The 17368-nt window shown below is 33.6% G+C and overlaps 1 protein-coding gene across 1 annotated transcript; it reads left to right on the forward strand.

Moving 5' to 3' along the window:
• The first annotated feature begins 6337 nt into the window (after positions 1–6337).
• Positions 6338–13208, forward strand: LOC133174870 (peroxisomal membrane protein PEX13-like). The gene is made up of 4 exons (XM_061309977.1): positions 6338–6455; positions 9492–10219; positions 10812–10934; positions 11660–13208. Exons 1-4 carry the CDS (start codon positions 6373–6375, stop codon positions 12103–12105), a joined length of 1380 nt encoding a protein of 459 aa, XP_061165961.1. The 5' UTR covers positions 6338–6372; the 3' UTR covers positions 12106–13208.
• Positions 13209–17368: the final 4160 nt, after the last annotated feature.

The raw sequence follows: 17368 nt of genomic DNA on the forward strand, positions 1-17368 counted from the left end.
AACTCCGCAAAAACAAGAGAGAGGACGGGGCAGTTACAGTACATTAGATAGTATGGATGTGCCATTTGAATGGGTCAGCATTTTCCGCTTCAGAAAATATGGCTGATTTAATAATGTCTTAGCTGAACACCTGCCCCACTAACCCTTCCCAGGATGCAGAATGAAGTCTATCAAACTATTTCTTTTATTCCCCCATTTCCCCTTAAATAAAAAGTTACTTTACAGAACAGCTTCGTACAGAGTTTTGTGGAAATTATAGGAACGTAAAATTAAATTCAGAGCAATTTACAGAAATATGTTCTAGATAGAACATTACATTACTTGATTACATGGCCGTAGGAAACGGGGGGGGGGGGGGGCACGGGGGGGCGTGCCCCCCCCCCCAATAATTTTGCCGATATAAAGAATACTATAGAAAACATAGTTACTACATGCTGCCTCATTAATAACGTCTGATTTTTTTGCTTGTCAAGGAATTTTGGTAGTCGATAGTGCCCCCTCAACTGAAAATTTATGGTTGTTCCCCCTCAAAGTGAAATTGCTTCCTACGGGCCTGGATTAATAATTCCCTATATTTTTTATAGATAGTTATACTCTTTTTTTCATCCCTGTGGATAGTAAAATTAAATAAAATGACTGTTCCCTCTTATGTTTGTTACGATATATAGAGATACGTTCTGGAATCAATGTCGGAATATATTTGAAAGTAAATAAGCTTACCGTTTTTGGAATGCCCCCCATCTGTAAGACACAAAACACATTGTGACAGGAAAATCAGAATCACTAACTCTAAAGTTTTCATACTCTCCACTATCAAGAATTCCACTCAAATATCACCCGGGAACTCAAAAGTAAATTTTATATCCAAATTCAACAGATAAAATCACATCGTTCATGGATATCTGTATGATCGTATAGTCTTTTTTTGTAAATGTCTGTATTTTCTGACTTTTGATGAAGGAAAAACGGAAATCTACAGCGGAAGACGAGTTATCACAAACACAAGTAACCAGGATGTTAAAATGGACATAAGAATGAATAACTCTCTCTCTCTCTCTCTCTCTCTCATCCAGCGGTAAATGAAGATGATGAAAAAATACTATTAGTTTCAATAATTATTCACGAAGTTTTTATGCATGAGCTATATTTTTGAAATGTATTTCCAGACATATTTAAAGAAGAAGGAAAAAATGAAGCGAGTTTTGGTGCACATGAAGTATATAGAACCCCTAATCTCTGAGTACTTTTGTCAGTCAGGGTGTGTACGTCCCATACCAGGAAGAGATTTTCTACAATATAGTACAAAGATGCTCTTAAGTGTGTACGAGTTCGTAAAAAGTTCACTCTTAATAAAGTGGGTATATCTACTAAGCGTGAACCAGTGAAGTATATCATTTACTTCAATGTACAATTATTCCTGTATTTGGTATATGAAACAGGTAATTTATTGTTATTAGACATGCATTCTTTTATTAAAGCCACGAGGATTCAAAAACCACTGAAGTTGTCTTTTTTTGTTGTCTTCTTTTTTTTATTTAATCTTGATACTTGTAGTGTATACTCAACATGTAATTGTATGCAAGTCAAGAAAACAGGGCCATATAGAGGGGAAATATATGTCACAGCGACATTCAGGCACGTAGTATCGTTTTTGAAAGGAGGACAGCCAAAAAACAAAAATTAATAATTACAACTTAATACCTGAGGAAAACTTTGACTAGCTAAAATATAAGAAAAAAGAAAAGAACATATGAAGGAAGATTGTCCAAACTTGAATATCCTAGTTAGCAAGGGTGAGGGTGGGGGGTTATTGTTACGTTCCAACTTCTCTAACAGACATATTTTATTCAAACGTACATTGCCACACCCCGATTTGACTATACTGTAACAAAAAGTGGGAGGGGGAAGCAACCAGCCTTTCACTGAACATTTTCAACAGTAGAAGGTTGCAATTGTGTTTGGAAAAAAAGTGGGGGACATGCCTCCCCCCTCCCCCCCAATACTACGTGCCTGACATTTAAATAACAATCTCACACCCCTCGAGAAATGTTACAAATAATAACCTATGGATTTAGGTGAGCAACTCGTCACGGAAGGTTATTCATAACATTAACATATATCTGTTATATAGCGTAGACAGTGACCTGTCCACGAGGGGAACATGTCTCTGACTAATCATTTAATTACATCACTGACATGTAATTGTTTTAGGACGTGACATAGTCCTGGTCATATTTTTATGTAATAACACTAAGACTGGATTAATAATGGGATTGACTTTTTTTTTAGAATTTGAAAAAATTCGGTAGTCATAATCGATCTGCATGGTTTCTTTCAACCTTAAATAGTATGTCGTGTGATCATTGTTAAAATGAGCAATCTCTGTACCAATTGTTATACTATTCATTGACATACCTTTTTCTAGTATCCTCTTTGTGTAAGAAAACAGATTTAAAATACAAGAAACCATGATTCATAATTATAAAAATGCTCGACAAAACTTTAGGAGAAGCAATAAGGTTGTAAAAAAAAAAATGGAGGGGAATTTCTTTAAGCTGACCTGTATGAAAAAGAAAAAAAATGTATCAGAAAAAAATTTTAAAAAATGCAAACATTTCATATAGAGTGGGAATGAAAAAAAAACTTGTTAATTTAAGAACAAAAACCCCAAGGAATACTGGAAAATCCTGAACAATCTGCAATAAGCAAAGGTATCATGCTGATTTGAATGTATAAAGAATGCTGTAATGAAATTTTAATGAAGAAGAGCCAGAGTCCACAGTATTAACACAAGAAGAGCTTGATATTTTAGCTGACGGTCAACTCAATTATCACATTAACCAACAAATAACTCATGACGAAGTATCAAGAGTATTAATATGCTGAAAAATAACAAGCCCATGGAGATGATAGAATCTTTAATGACTATATGAAAAGTACATGTGTTTGCATTTTGAATTTATACACTGAATTATTCAACTTTTTTTTTTTACTCTTGTGTAACCTCCCCCCCCCCCCCCACACACACACAGTGGGCTTGTGGAAACATAATCCCAGTATATAAAATATAAAGAAGACAATACTGAACCTAGAATGATAGACCTATTACGCTTCTTAGTTGTCTAGGGTAATTGTTTACTGTTATTATTAATGAAAGATTGAATTCATATACTGATAATATTAATGTAAAACCTATTCTAGAAAACCAAGCAGGTTTTCGCAGAAGTATGAGTACAGTAGATAATATTTTTCATTTATATTCTCTTATAGAACTTTTGAAAAAAAAACACAAAGTGAAATTATACGGTGTGTTTATAGATTTTGAGAAAGCATTTGAATCTGTCTGGCATGTCGGACTGTGGAATACAGTACTGATGGAAAATATTTTAAGATTATAACTCACATGTATAAAGGTATCAAATCAAAATTAGTAGTTAGTGGAATATGCTCAGAAATGCTTGAATGTAGTACTGGAGTTAGACAAGGGGATAATTTGTCACCATTCTTATTTTCATTGTACTTAAGAATTTTTAGCTAGAATTATCTTGTCTGTCTGAAAAACTCAAGAGAGCTTAATCTTCACTTACATCTTTTTATTTTATGCAGATGATACTATCTTGTTGTCAGAAAACTCAGAGGATTTTCAGTACATACTCAATACTTTTTCTAAATATAGCAAGAAGTGGGCCTTAAGATTAATTGTAAGAAAACCGAAGTTGTAATATTTGGTAGAGGTAAAAACAATACCTTTTTTTTTTTTTTTAAACATTTGAAGGTTCCCAACTTGATATAGTTGATAACTTTAAATATTTAAGTGTTACATTTTGTGAAAGCAATTCTTTTTATTTAAATATACCAAAAAGATATATGAAACAGCTAGCATAGCTATATGTGTAGTGTTATTGGTAGATATAGAAAATATAATTTGGGAATTGATTGTAGATTAGAAATGTTTGAAAAATTATCAAATGTAAATCGTATACGGTACCAGTTTTGATGCACCAGATACCAATACTCCTAAATGAATGTCAAGTGTGGGGTTATAACGATACTAAACTTATCGAGAAGTCACATCTTACATTTTGTAAACATATTTTGAGCTTGAAAACCTCAACACCAAACTTTATGGTGTATGAGAAACTTGGCAGGTATCCTTTAATAATTGATATCAAAGTTAGGATGATTTTATTTTGGGGTAAGCTACTTAATGCTCTGAGCTCTAAATTGTGTGCAAAACTTTTATTTGCATTGAAAATATATAGAAATCTATGGTGTGATATTGTTCAGAAAATTTTAAATGAATGTGGATTGACCTATGTGTGGTATGAAAATTCAAATAATATATCTTGGTTAAAAAATACGATATTTACCATGTACTCTTTTAGATCAGTTTAAGCAATCATGGTTTTGTGAAGTACTAACTTCGCCTAAAGGTTTGAATCATAGAATTTTTAAAAAATCATTAATGTTTGAAGAATATTTGTTGAATTTGCCTCTTAAACAATTCAAGAAATATTATGTATTTAGAAGTGGGAATACAAAATTACGTATAGAGACTGGAAGATGGTTTAACATTACTAGAGGGAATAGAATTTGTAAATTTTGTAACTGCAATGAAATTGGGGATGTATTTATTTCATTACTTATTCAAATGTACTGTCAAGTATCTATAAGGAACTCTCGAGTTTTGTATTTACCAAAATATTTTCAATCAAATCCAAATGTTTTGAAATTTGAAATGCTTTTGAATACAGTGAAATATGGAGAATACAAACATTATTCAAGCTCAAAGTTCATTTAAACAATACAAATCGGGAGCAGAGCAAACACAGACCTCCAAAAACATCAGAGGTGGGATCAGGTGCCATGGAGGAGTGGGCATCCCCCGCCGACCGGTCACACCCTCCATGTGCTCCTTGTCATGATTCCGTTTTTACCAATCATGACAATAATAACGTAAAAACGTCTTTTGGAAAGGCGTAGTAATGCCTTTTGGAAAGGCGTAATAACGTCTTTTGGAAAGGCGTAATAACGCCTTTTGGAAAGGCGTAATTACGCCTTTTTCCGCATTATAACGCCTTCTAAAGAGGCGTTATTACGCCTTTTTCGCGTTATAACGCCTTTTGAAGTTATACGCCTTTTAATTTTTTTTTTACCGTAGTTTGATCCTAATAGGCTTTCGTACTAAACAATGCATGCCTCAAATATGAAATCAAAAAGCCCTGTAGTTGTAGCAGGGACCTATATACTCAATATATAGTTAGTACATGTATATAGGTCCCTGGTTGTAGTAGTGGCCTGGGGGGTTGAAATCAACTATTTATTAGTGATTTAATCTTAACTACGGTGTTTATTGAGGATAGATATAAATATATACATTGCTATTTGACTATACTACAAAAAAGTGAGTGGACGGTCTTTCATTGAACATTATTTATTGAAACCAATCTGGAGTCCTTGAGCTGTTGGGGGCATGCACACGTAAAGAGGAACACACATAAGGGTGCAAAACACAGTTTTAAGTATGACGTTATCATGACGTTACTAAATGAGGGACATGCTAAAGTGACCCCCATAAAGAAATAATATGAAGACTTGCTACATAGACTTCTATATATCAATAGAAAGATAAAATTGTGAATTTTATAAATATATAAATATATTGCATTTATCTCTCACTAATAAGGTGTATTTGACACATGAAACATGGGGGAAATAGGGAAGTTTATGCGTCTAATTGTAGTACACCTATGCATTTTTAGCTCCCTTGATCACAAACAGCGCAGAAATCAGAAAATATAAGTGCTGTGCATTTAACAGAGCAAGTCCTTAGGTTTCTTTTTGTTGTACTTTCAGGGTACATTTTCCAGCTTTTTAAAGAGCTACTTTACTTGCTACTCATGTCATGCAATTCTGCACATGTGAAAAATGGGTGATTTTAGAGTTATCTCCCACTATTAAAAAGTCACACAGAAAATAATTCTCAAAAAATATTTGTATACTTTTTTCATTTAATCTTAAGATAAGATTCTACTTTATGCAAATAAAAATAAAAAAGCTGCAATTTTCATGTACACTGCATAAAAATAGCAGGGAAATCCCTACCCATCATGCTTTTCTCTGAGGAAAACCCCTGGATTTTATACGAAACTGTGTTTAGCTACCTAAGAAGAAAGTCAAAATCGATAGCATCAACATGTCGACATGTAAAAGCCCCAATCGCATCATCTCGGGCCTTTCCGTCAGAGGTCATTTTTAATCTACCGTTGTTTTTCCGACCTCTGACGGAAAGGCCCGAGATGATGCGATTGATACCCCCATACCTAGTGACAAAACGACGAAACATTTTATGAACGAGTTAATAAAAAATTCATGGCTGCTCCTCCGAAACCATGGGAAAGAGCAGGGATAAACTATCAGAATTCTGGGAGTTTGCCTGTAAATGAAATGTCAGGGTACGTAAAACTTGATATTTTACATGTGTCTGAAATGTTTATTAGTAGAAGAGAATTATGAAAATGGATATTCCACGAGAAGCAGCACGAGGTAGTGCAGAAGTGTGCCCCGAAGTGTGCGTCACTGTTCGAAGTTCGTTACTTTATCAGATCAGGGACATATATATAGTTCCCTGGTCAGATCAAGCGAGAAAAATGTATTAAATTTGCTTAAACGTCATATATCTATTTTTATATTGTTAATTAAAGAATTCTGTATAACTTTTTTAATATCAGAAGAGGAAATTCTATCTGACCCGTTCTAGATCTAGACCCCTTGTTGATAACGCAAATGCATCCACTTTCATTTTGAACTGTTTGAAACATTACAAAATTTGAATCACTTCTGCTTATAATAGAGTTTAAACAATTTTTAAGGGCTTGATTTTTCTTAGGTTATTTTCAATTTCTTGCAAATGTAATAAGGTCCAGTCCAAAGACTATTTGTAGCTATTAATAGCTACCTAGGTATTTGAAATAAAACTTATTCCAGGTATTTTTAAATACTTTTTGATTTACATGCATTTTAAGGCCAAATGCAGGAATGTCGCAATATGGTGAGTACCAAATTTCCTGATACTGATGATGAAGAAGACAAGAAAAATTTGGCCAATTTTAAAAAAATGATTACTTTCTAAGTTATCAATTATGCATCAATATTTACATTTGCTATGTTTTTCTACTAAGCCAACAGTGAAATTGATTTGAATGCCATTTTCGTGTATACTCGCATGTAGAAATATACACGGTGAAACTCACGCTAAAGTGATGTCACAATGAGCTACAGAGACGTTAATAAAAATGTAACGATATAGGGCAGCGAATAATTTAAACATTGAGTATATTTTTGGTGCATTTGAACATGTAAAATGTAAATATAAGAAATGTTTTAAAGTTCAGTGTGAATAATTGGTGTGTAAATCACACAGACTTATTGGTAAGAAATCTGGAAGTAAAATGTCTTAGTTACAAATCTGTATTAATTTTAAAACTTGCCTTCTTGCATCCTTTGGTAAAAGGTTTCTGGATGATTCTTCAATATAATATTGTAGTCCATACAGAGGATTAATAATTTTAGTTGATCTTATCAAAGAGAATCTCTGCTAATGTGATATAATAAAACATACTTTTGAAATGACAACTTAAAGAAAAGAACAGTTTTTGAAATTTTAAATAGTCTAGGGCATACTTTATTTGTCTCTCTCTAAGAAATACTTCATTTACCAGGGTATTTTGATACATTTTAAGGACATTGGCAAGGTTCCTGGTTATTGTATAGAATTTTTCTAGAACTTTTGAGTAGGTTTAAATGCACTAAATATGCTATATTCTGGATCGTTTTACCTACCAATCCAACATTCTTTTTTAGATTTTGTCAAATTAGTGTTTTTACAATTCTTAATGCATTTCCTATGTAAAATGTTGATAAAAGGGACCTACAAAATTTTTCAACATAATATTTCTTCAAAACTCATTTATTTCATACAGTTTTTGTATTATATACATTATTGTATCTTCATTTCCTATGACTTCTAAATATTCTGGCTGAAAATGTATATATAGAAACAAGACATGGATATCGATCATCATTTTTGAGTTGCGTCCCTTAACAGCTAAAATTGGTCAAGAGACTGGTTGATTGTTTTTATCATGTAATTGACTGAATTGATTGAAACACATTGTCATAAAAATATTGGCATGGATTTATTTTTAACTTTATTCATAATTACTAAATGCTGATTCCTTCACACGACCTAAGAACTGTTCTCAGTCGGCATGGTCGACCTACCTTTCAGTATATGTGACATCCAGCATACTGAGCATTACAATGGTAAATGACGACCTGTTGGCTCTTTGTCCCTGAATACAATGTACAACAAAGCCATTACTACTTTTCTTTCTTGTTGTATAGATGATTCTACCCGTTGAAGGAATGCACATGCTTTTGTTTACCTCTGTAACATACGCTTTATTAGTTTTCACCGCTCAGAGAATTCTACACAGGAGATCACTCTCAATCACTATTTTATAAGGGAAAAAACCCATGTATTAAACCTTTTTTCTCCGGAAAACCCTGACTTGCCAATGTCCTTAAGTAGGGATGCGCGATTTTATCGGTATACTGGTATATTGCAATTTTTTATTGCGTGATACGTATCGTGATATGGAGACTAAAATACCAATATTTGGTACATAACTATAAATTCCGGAACTTATTCATTAATTTGTGCAAACTATTGAATGACAATTATTACAGAAAGCGTAAAAAATGTTGAAAACAGTTAAACAACGGCATCCAAACATGCTTTATATTAAATAAATAGAAATTTAAAAAGTAAAGATATGTTTTTATTGCATATTTTTAAGAAATATCAAGGAAATTCATTTGAAATTGTAGTAAAAATTGTATGTAAAAATATCACGATTTATCTTGATATTTTTGGGAAAAAATCGTGATATATCATGATACAAATTTTTTGCTGATACCCATCCCTAATTTTTAGTGATGCGAAACATCATTATTTATAGTTTGTGGGCTCTATTTTTAGAAAAAAGTTTTTATTATACAGTGCTCCATTTGTTGAGGTGGATTGAAAATGAATTTCAAACTAGAATTTCAGTCCAATGTTTTCTTAGACATTATGTCGAATTATACATTTCATTGTCTATAATCAAATGTTTTGACTGTAATAGATGGAAATGACAAAAGCTACATATTTCCAATCTTGCCAGTTAATGTTCCTGGTCTTATATGTTTAAAAATTTTAAATTACTCTATTTTTTAACTCATTTTCAAAAGAAATACACTGTTCTATATCCCTCTAATTATTCTTTAAAGTAAGAGGGTGTTCTTGAATTCTGGGGAATTCACCCTATTATATTATGTGTCATGGTATGACAGCCATGATGATGTTACACAATATATTCATTTCCCTTCAAGCTGTTCTTTCGCCCAAAAATTAGACAGATGTCAGTGTAAAGTTTTCTCCTTTACAGAATACCTGTAGGAACTACAGATGGTGTGCCCCCATGTTGTGCCCCAAATGCTTCCGCTGGTGCAGGGGGAAGAGCTCCTCCTCCCTTACCCTCACGTCCAGCACAGAGCACCATGGGTAGCCGTTTCTCCTCACCTTATGGTGGATATAGTGGTCTCTCTCCCTACAGTAGCTTTGGCATGAGTGGATATGGAGGATACAGTCCATACAGTAGCTATGGATCATCATATGGTTATGGATATGGTGGTATAGGCGGATACAATAGAATGGGCTATGGTGATGATTATGGACAAAATAGCTTAGCAAGACTGGCGGAGGAAAGTTCCAGGCCTGCCTTCCAGTCCATTGAGAGTATTGTCAATGCCTTCACCTCTGTTAGTATGATGCTGGATTCCACCTTTCAGGCCATGTACAACTCATTCCGAGCTGTTGTGGGGGTAGCTGACAATTTCACTCGTCTGAAGTCTCAGATCGGTCAAGTACTGTCAGCTTTTGCTGTATTTCGGTTCTTGAAGTATTTATATCGTAAGTTGTTGGTGCTCCTAAGATTGCGACCTCAAGGATATGCAGAGGAAGCTTGGGCTAAGGCTTCTGATGTGTTGAGTCAGCTTCCAGAGGAAGGAGGAGCTCCCAAAAAGAGCACCTGGCCCATCATGCTGTTCTTTGGAGTCATTATGGGAGGGCCGTGGCTCATTTGGAGGATGATATCCAGCTTAAGTGGACCTTCTGGTAGGTGTTGATGAACTCTAAGAAAGCTCTACAATATTTTTGATTTATCCTTGTGTAATGTATAGTGAAAAGAAGCTCTGCAGTCTATTACAAAAACCTTTTAACTGATATTATTTCATGTATAGTACAATGTTCCATTATATAAGCTATTACATGTATATTACAATTTTCCCTTATACACATGTAAAGCTATAGAAAAATTTTTTTACATTAAGTCTACGTAATGGAAAAGTGTAATATAGATTCTATTGTAAAGACATCAAGTCTTACCCTATTTATCCTTAATTATGAGGTATAAGTTTCCAACTGATGGGAGTTAAATGCAGGTTTCAGATTTTTTTATCATAATTGGAGAGGTACCTGTCACTAACCTCGTTTTATAGGAAACCATATGAATTATAACACGTGTAGTACCATTCACAGCACATTAATGTATTGAATGGAAATATATACATAAAATGAGATGGAATTTATTTTACTTTTGTATTCATCCTTTTAATAATGAAATGTTATTTGAATACTTTTTGGATAGATGGTAGATGTACTTGCTTTCACTATAACTATTGTATTAGTACTTAAATGATATTTTTAGTAAAAGCCTGGGCTTCTGGTGAAGATGACCACTTTGTGGCCAGAGCAGAGTTTGACTTCAATGGAAGTGGTGAGGAGGAACTTTCATTTACAGCAGGGCAGCTCATCAAAGTAGCCCCTAAAGGTAAACCATTAAGTATTTACAGCAGGGCAACTCATCAAAGTAGCCCCAAAAGGTAAACCATTAAGTATTTACAGCAGGGCAACTCATCAAAGTAGCCCCAAAAGGTAAACCATTAAGTATTTACAGCAGGACAGTTCATCAAAATAGCCCCAAAAGGTAAACCATAAAGTATTTACAGCAGGGCAACTCATCAAAATAGCCCCAAAAAGATTCATTAACAGCAAGACAGCTCATCAACGTAACCCAAAAGGTAAACCGTAAAGTATTTACAGCAGGGCAACTCATCAAAGTAGTCCCAAAAGGTAAACCGTAAAGTATTTACAGCAGGGCAACTCATCAAAGTAGCCCCAAAAGGTAAACTACACTGGATTTCTGGGTACATTATTGTATTCTGGATCTTTATGCCTGTTCATGCTTTTAGGGTTTAATCTGTTATAATAGGGGTAACAGTGAGATTTTATGTCATGCTCACAAAGGTTAATGAAGCATTAAGAATTACAGTGTGGGAATGATAAAGGTGTTATATTGAAAATAAATCATACTTAGTAGATCCTATCATCCAGATTGGAATAGAAGAATTTCAAACAATTCCTTTCTTTTGCATATATATATAAATATATATACATACATACATACATGTATTTCATTTCAAGAAAATCAAAAAGTTTAGAAACAGTTTTTTTTCCTGATGAGGAAATGTATGTACATGTATCTCAAATTTTCAGAAATTCAACCAAGAATGAGAGGTTGGCTCTTGGCATCAGTAGATGGACAGAAAGTGGGAATCATTCCTGCAAATTATGTCAAAGTTTTGGGGAAAAAGAGGGGCACAAAAAATCAAACACAGTCTGTCCCATCAAATCGAACTGTTCCCCCGCCCACAGCAGTGACCAGTGCCTCCACCCCAGATCTGTTGTCAGGAACAAGCACCTGTTGTAAAAAGTCATGTGATCAGTCAGCGAATTTAGAAAAAGTACAGATAAAACCAGCGGCAAGTGCTCCATGTATGGATAGTGTTAATTCTTTAGAAATGGAAAACAATACTTCATTTGCTAATTTAGAGGATGCTTTTTCAAATGATTCAAATTCAGAAAGCAAATCCAACAGTGAACCAGAGAATATGAATGCCAAGGATATTTTGGAGGCCACTGACAATAACGTAATAAGTTAAACTTGATGTGTTACATATTGATTTTTATTTCCAGACCTTAAAAATAGAGATGTATTAAATTGGTGATAATTTTACATTTGTTTTTATTTTAATTTATGCTGCAGATAATTATGTACAATGTACATTGTATTTATGAGAATGGCTTAAATTATAATTGATAACATAAATGCAGAATGTATTTGTTTATACTTATACGTTAATCAGCAATGTTATTAAATAGATGATGTATATAAATAAACAATCTAATTAAAATTCGACGTTCTGAATCTCTACCACTTCTCAAACATCTAATAACATCCCATACAGGGTCAGCACAACTTTTCAGTTTTAAATAAACATGAAAATTTTGATCAATCAGATTCAAACTTCAGTGTACATGTCCTACTCTAAAAATAGATCCACAGTGACATCTATACATTTCTGATGCTCAGTAGTGTGTCTTGCTGATTGTGGTATAAATTGAAATGTATAGCCCATCTATTCACCATTCTTTCTTGAATAATACAAACAAAAATGCATAAACTATACAAGATATCCTGCACATGACATTTAGTTTTGTTTACTATGAAACTCCTCAGGCTTTTAGATTTGGCTGTGAAAAAGAAACACATCTAAACTATAAGCCAAGATTGGGGCAGCAGTGATTTTCATTGGCTAATTGAAGGTCACTCTAACATGACCCTGAATGTAATGTTATTAGATGCTGGAGAAGTGGTAGCAGATTCGGATCACCTAATTTTAATTAGATTGACAAATAAAACAAATACAGTCAAACTTGATGATCTCAAACTCGATGAACTGAGAAAAAAACGGAGATATCCGAGGATTAGTGATATCCAGGGTAAAATACTTAAAGAATACTGAATAAGGGTTGGGACTTCCAGATCACTTCGGTATATCCATTTTATTGGAGATGCTGAAGTTTAACTGTATTGGAAAATGACAAACATCCCTTGTTGTCTTTAGTAATTAAGTTACAGTGTAATAATTCCATACAATTGACATCCATCCAATTTATGAAGTCATTACGTGTAATTCTGATTTCTTGTTGAGTTATACATTGTATGTTCAATAAACAAGGAAAGTTGTGTTGCCTATTTAAACTGTATATATTTTTGTTCATGTAAGAAAACAAAAAAAAATAATGTTGAAATCCAGCATGATTTTTATGTACATCTGTATACATGCACTTAATTGACATTGCTTGTAAACATGGTATTAAGAAATAAACAACAATGTTAAAAAGTTCTCTGGGAAATGAACTTGGTTGGTCACGTGATCAAATCCTGTGAAGCCCGAAGGGCTTCTCAGAAGATTTGATCACGTACCAACCAAGTTCATTTCCCAGTGAACTTTTTAACATTGTTGTTTATTACTTTTATTTACATTTGAGACGAGTATTCTGAGTAGAACTGCATTTATTACACAAACGGCCCGCCGTATTGCTATGTTGTGACGCGCAATGACCTAGAAGCTGTTTGTTCTTCAGAGTTCGCCTCGCTCCAACATTTAAATATTTACATGGATGTTAAGCCGTCCAGTTCAGGAAATAACTGTTCGTAATGAAAAAACAATGATCGCTACTGAGAATAATCTTACTATTATTGTACTAGTTCTTTATATATGAAGTCAAAAGCGGTGCTATATCGTCTTCAGTTTACATACCTTCAAAGGAATTTCGGGTTAAAAAGGTAAGCGTGATTTTAGGCTAATTAGAAACATTCTTCACACCAAAGAAAGATCTAACAATCATTTGTTGAACGAAAAAAAAATATATGTTTCAATAATTTTATCTTTTTCATCGCTTTGACGGTTCAGAAGTTCCGAAACCAGTGTCACTGTGACAGAAATATGTAGACAAGATATCGTCTCGCTGTGTGATTCGGTCACGCCATGACCTCTGACCCCCTAATAAGTTCATACAGAATTGAACATATTTTCTCTTCTATAGGTTCATCTAAGAAAAATATTTGCAAATGTAAATAAAGTGAATTAAACTGTAAATATTTTGATATATGCCATTTTAATAAATTACTACTAAAAGTAGAAGGGGCTGTGAACTTATTTAAAGGTTTTCAGTGTATTTTGTTGTTTAACTCATGGATATTCATATCAATGTGTTCTTTTTTTCTATCATTTACAAACTTCAAAAAAAAAAAAAAAAATCTGCCTTGTTTTGGTAAAATTGTGGATCCAGATTTGGTATTTAGTATCCTTTATTATGTCACCTGAGTGACTTGGTGACTTATTGCTATCTGTATACGCCCCTTGTCACGCATGAACATTTGGACATTTTCAGCTTCTTCTCTGGAAGCCGCTGTTCCTATTTCAACCAAGTTTAGCATATAGCATCTGGGGGTAAAGGAGAACAAAAATTGTGAGTTTCATGGTCTCCGTCCCACTGTGGTCTGCTGGGTGGGACTTAAACCATAAAAAATAATGCAGTCTTAAAGTCTTTTTCTTTACTCATGGACATCAAGCAGACGAACTGTTGACATGATTGTAATAAGCTTTGAACCCTCTACCGAAATTATGAAATGAACTGCCCCAGGGTCAGGGGTTCTGAAGCAGGGTGAGACTATCGATCAGGTAGTAAAACTGCTTAAAACATTGCTGTGACGTCATGCCTTTGTTCTTGCAGTCTAAAAATTTACCTGTAGCCGTCCGATAATAATAATTAGCAGTCCAATAATATATTATCGGACGACAGTGATAACAAAATCAGACAGTAGTTAAAAAACAACAACTAGAGTGAAATCAAGGTTTAATTTGTCCAGAAACCAACAAAAAAGTTAGGAAGAAAAAAGGCAGGGAAAGCAAACGCAAGGAAATTAAGTTGTTAAAAATAGAAAATCCAAGAAGAAACTGGAGTTTTAACCTTCCTCAAAAGTAACACTTTCCATTCGGTTTTATGCAAAGCATTTTCGATACAGCACTGTGAATAAGGCAATTTAAATCCATTTCTGATAAAGAACCAGTCTGCGAATCTCTTCATTTAACGAGGTTTGTTCGCCAATGACCGCACTTTTAAAACCCAAGATCCAATAAAAATTTTAGATAAAAATCCGCATTTTTACTGTAAATGCATTTTGAAGATATCATCCAACACTGTATCTGTATCAATGTCAAATGCATCTAATAAAAAAAATATTCCGAATCATAAAAAAATCCTTCATCAACTGACCACTGTCCATAGTTCCTGCTAAGCCAAACGACTACCATTGAATGAATGAAACAAAAGAGTTCACTCACTGATTTTACTGTCTAAAGAAAAAAAAACTTTCTCTTTTCTTTTGTCTACTTATTGGATGGTTTCAGGTAGAAAACTATTGATGCCTGAACTCCTATTGTGTAATTATCGGACTCCTCCAGGTAACTTTTGGAGGTATCACACCGGTAATTGTTTTCACTATGTAATTCTATATAGAATAAAAAATCATTAAAAATCAGGTATTCGAATTCATGAAAAAATATTTAGCAGGAAGTGTTAAACGTTACCAGTCACATCAGCTGACACCAAAAAATAGGGTACCTACACGGCATTTTCTGATTTTTTCCATCCGCAAACAGGAATACCCTCAAAACCACGTGTATTCAATGTGTTTATAAACATCCTGTGTGCACCCCAGGAAGTGGCCTCCTATGCCCCGAAAGAAATAGTTCCTGTCAAAAACCTTTAATATTTTACAAAGTACATAAAATATCCTAAGCACAGATACCAAAAATGTAAAAATAGAATAAGGGAAATTAAAAAAAATTCTCACAATAAAAAAATATTTCTTTATTATGTATGGAACTACAATTGACTAAGTTCATTTTGATTGGTCAATTACCGGTGTGATACCTTGAAGGACCTTTGAAGTTGTCAGATTTTTTTCATTTTTGCACCTGAGATTTCTTAAATAACTGTCACTAACATCCTGAAGTCTGGGGATCTAATTCCCATTATTGCTGGAGATATGATGCATTTATCTCCCTTACTCCAGAGCTGTCAAGAATACACACTGAGCACTCTGACAGAAGTTTTTTGGTGCATATTTTGAAGCAGAATTTCATCCTTAATAGACTAAGCCTGGCAACCAATTTTGTATCCGTGGAGAGTATATGCATTGTTCTTCACAACAAACAAAAAATAATTCACAAGTCGGAGACCATTATGCAATTATTACATAACAAAATTGCATTTTACCCTCCTAAGAATGACAAAATTTACAGAAATTGTTAAATATTAGGCTGATAATAAAATCTGCATCTGGTCAATTTATGTTCCAAATAAAGCCTAGGTACTTGTCTACAACCTGCTATGCAGAAGTTTATCTAAAAGCTGTGTTGTAACACAGGGCAGTCCAAATGATATCAGCATCTGGGGAGGTTCTAGACAGCTCTGACACTCCATTAAACTTGCTTTGATGATAAGAAAATGGAGAAAACAATTCAGATGTAATTTATTGTTGTGATTTATGTAACTGGCTTTCTCTGCAGACACAAATTAGCCATGAAATTCCAATTGAACATGCATAATTATCCTCTTTTCATTGAATTACTCAGGAATTTCAAAGGTGTTTGATGAATTTGCATGATTAATTCAAGATTACAGCTTTTTGTTTCACCAAATTTACACAAAAATTCAACAATTAAATTTAAAAATATAAATCTTAAACATTTTTATGGGTCTTAACACTTTTAAATGTGAATAAATGCAACAAAGAAACTAATATCAGGCCATCCTCCATGATTCTTGGAGGTGGGTGGGTGTACAAAAAATGCTGATAAAATTTATAGGAAGTGACAAAAGAAGAGCATGGCACTTTATTAGCTGAATTATGGTTATTCTGATATTTTGATTGTGTAAATATGTCAAATTTCTTCATCACTTTAATTTGTAATTTATTAATATTTCAGTACATTAATGTGTTTAACAAATCATGCTAAAATAAACATCCTGACTGAGACTTAATTTAAAAGAGAGGGTCAACACCTACATAAAAGTGGTAAAATGACAAAAAACATTCTCCGGCAAACTGAAAAATCTTGAATGTCAGCTGTGAAAGCATGGAAAAAGTCTAGAGAACCATAACAGGCATACCATGGTGCTAAGTGACATTCTGTACTATATGTGTGATGCATGGTTGGGACTCAAAATAAGTATTCACTCTCATGCCCTGACAGTATTTATGCATTTTTGGTCATAAGCTTCTTATTTTTGAAAAATTCTTAATAAATTTTATTTGTGCATTACTTTTGTTAGACAAATTTAACTCAT

Source organism: Saccostrea echinata, unplaced genomic scaffold, assembly GCF_033153115.1.
Source record: "Saccostrea echinata isolate AGI-Se365-2 ecotype Australia unplaced genomic scaffold, CSIRO_AGI_Sech_v1 ptg000060l, whole genome shotgun sequence".
Taxonomy (NCBI): Eukaryota; Metazoa; Mollusca; class Bivalvia; order Ostreida; family Ostreidae; genus Saccostrea; species Saccostrea echinata.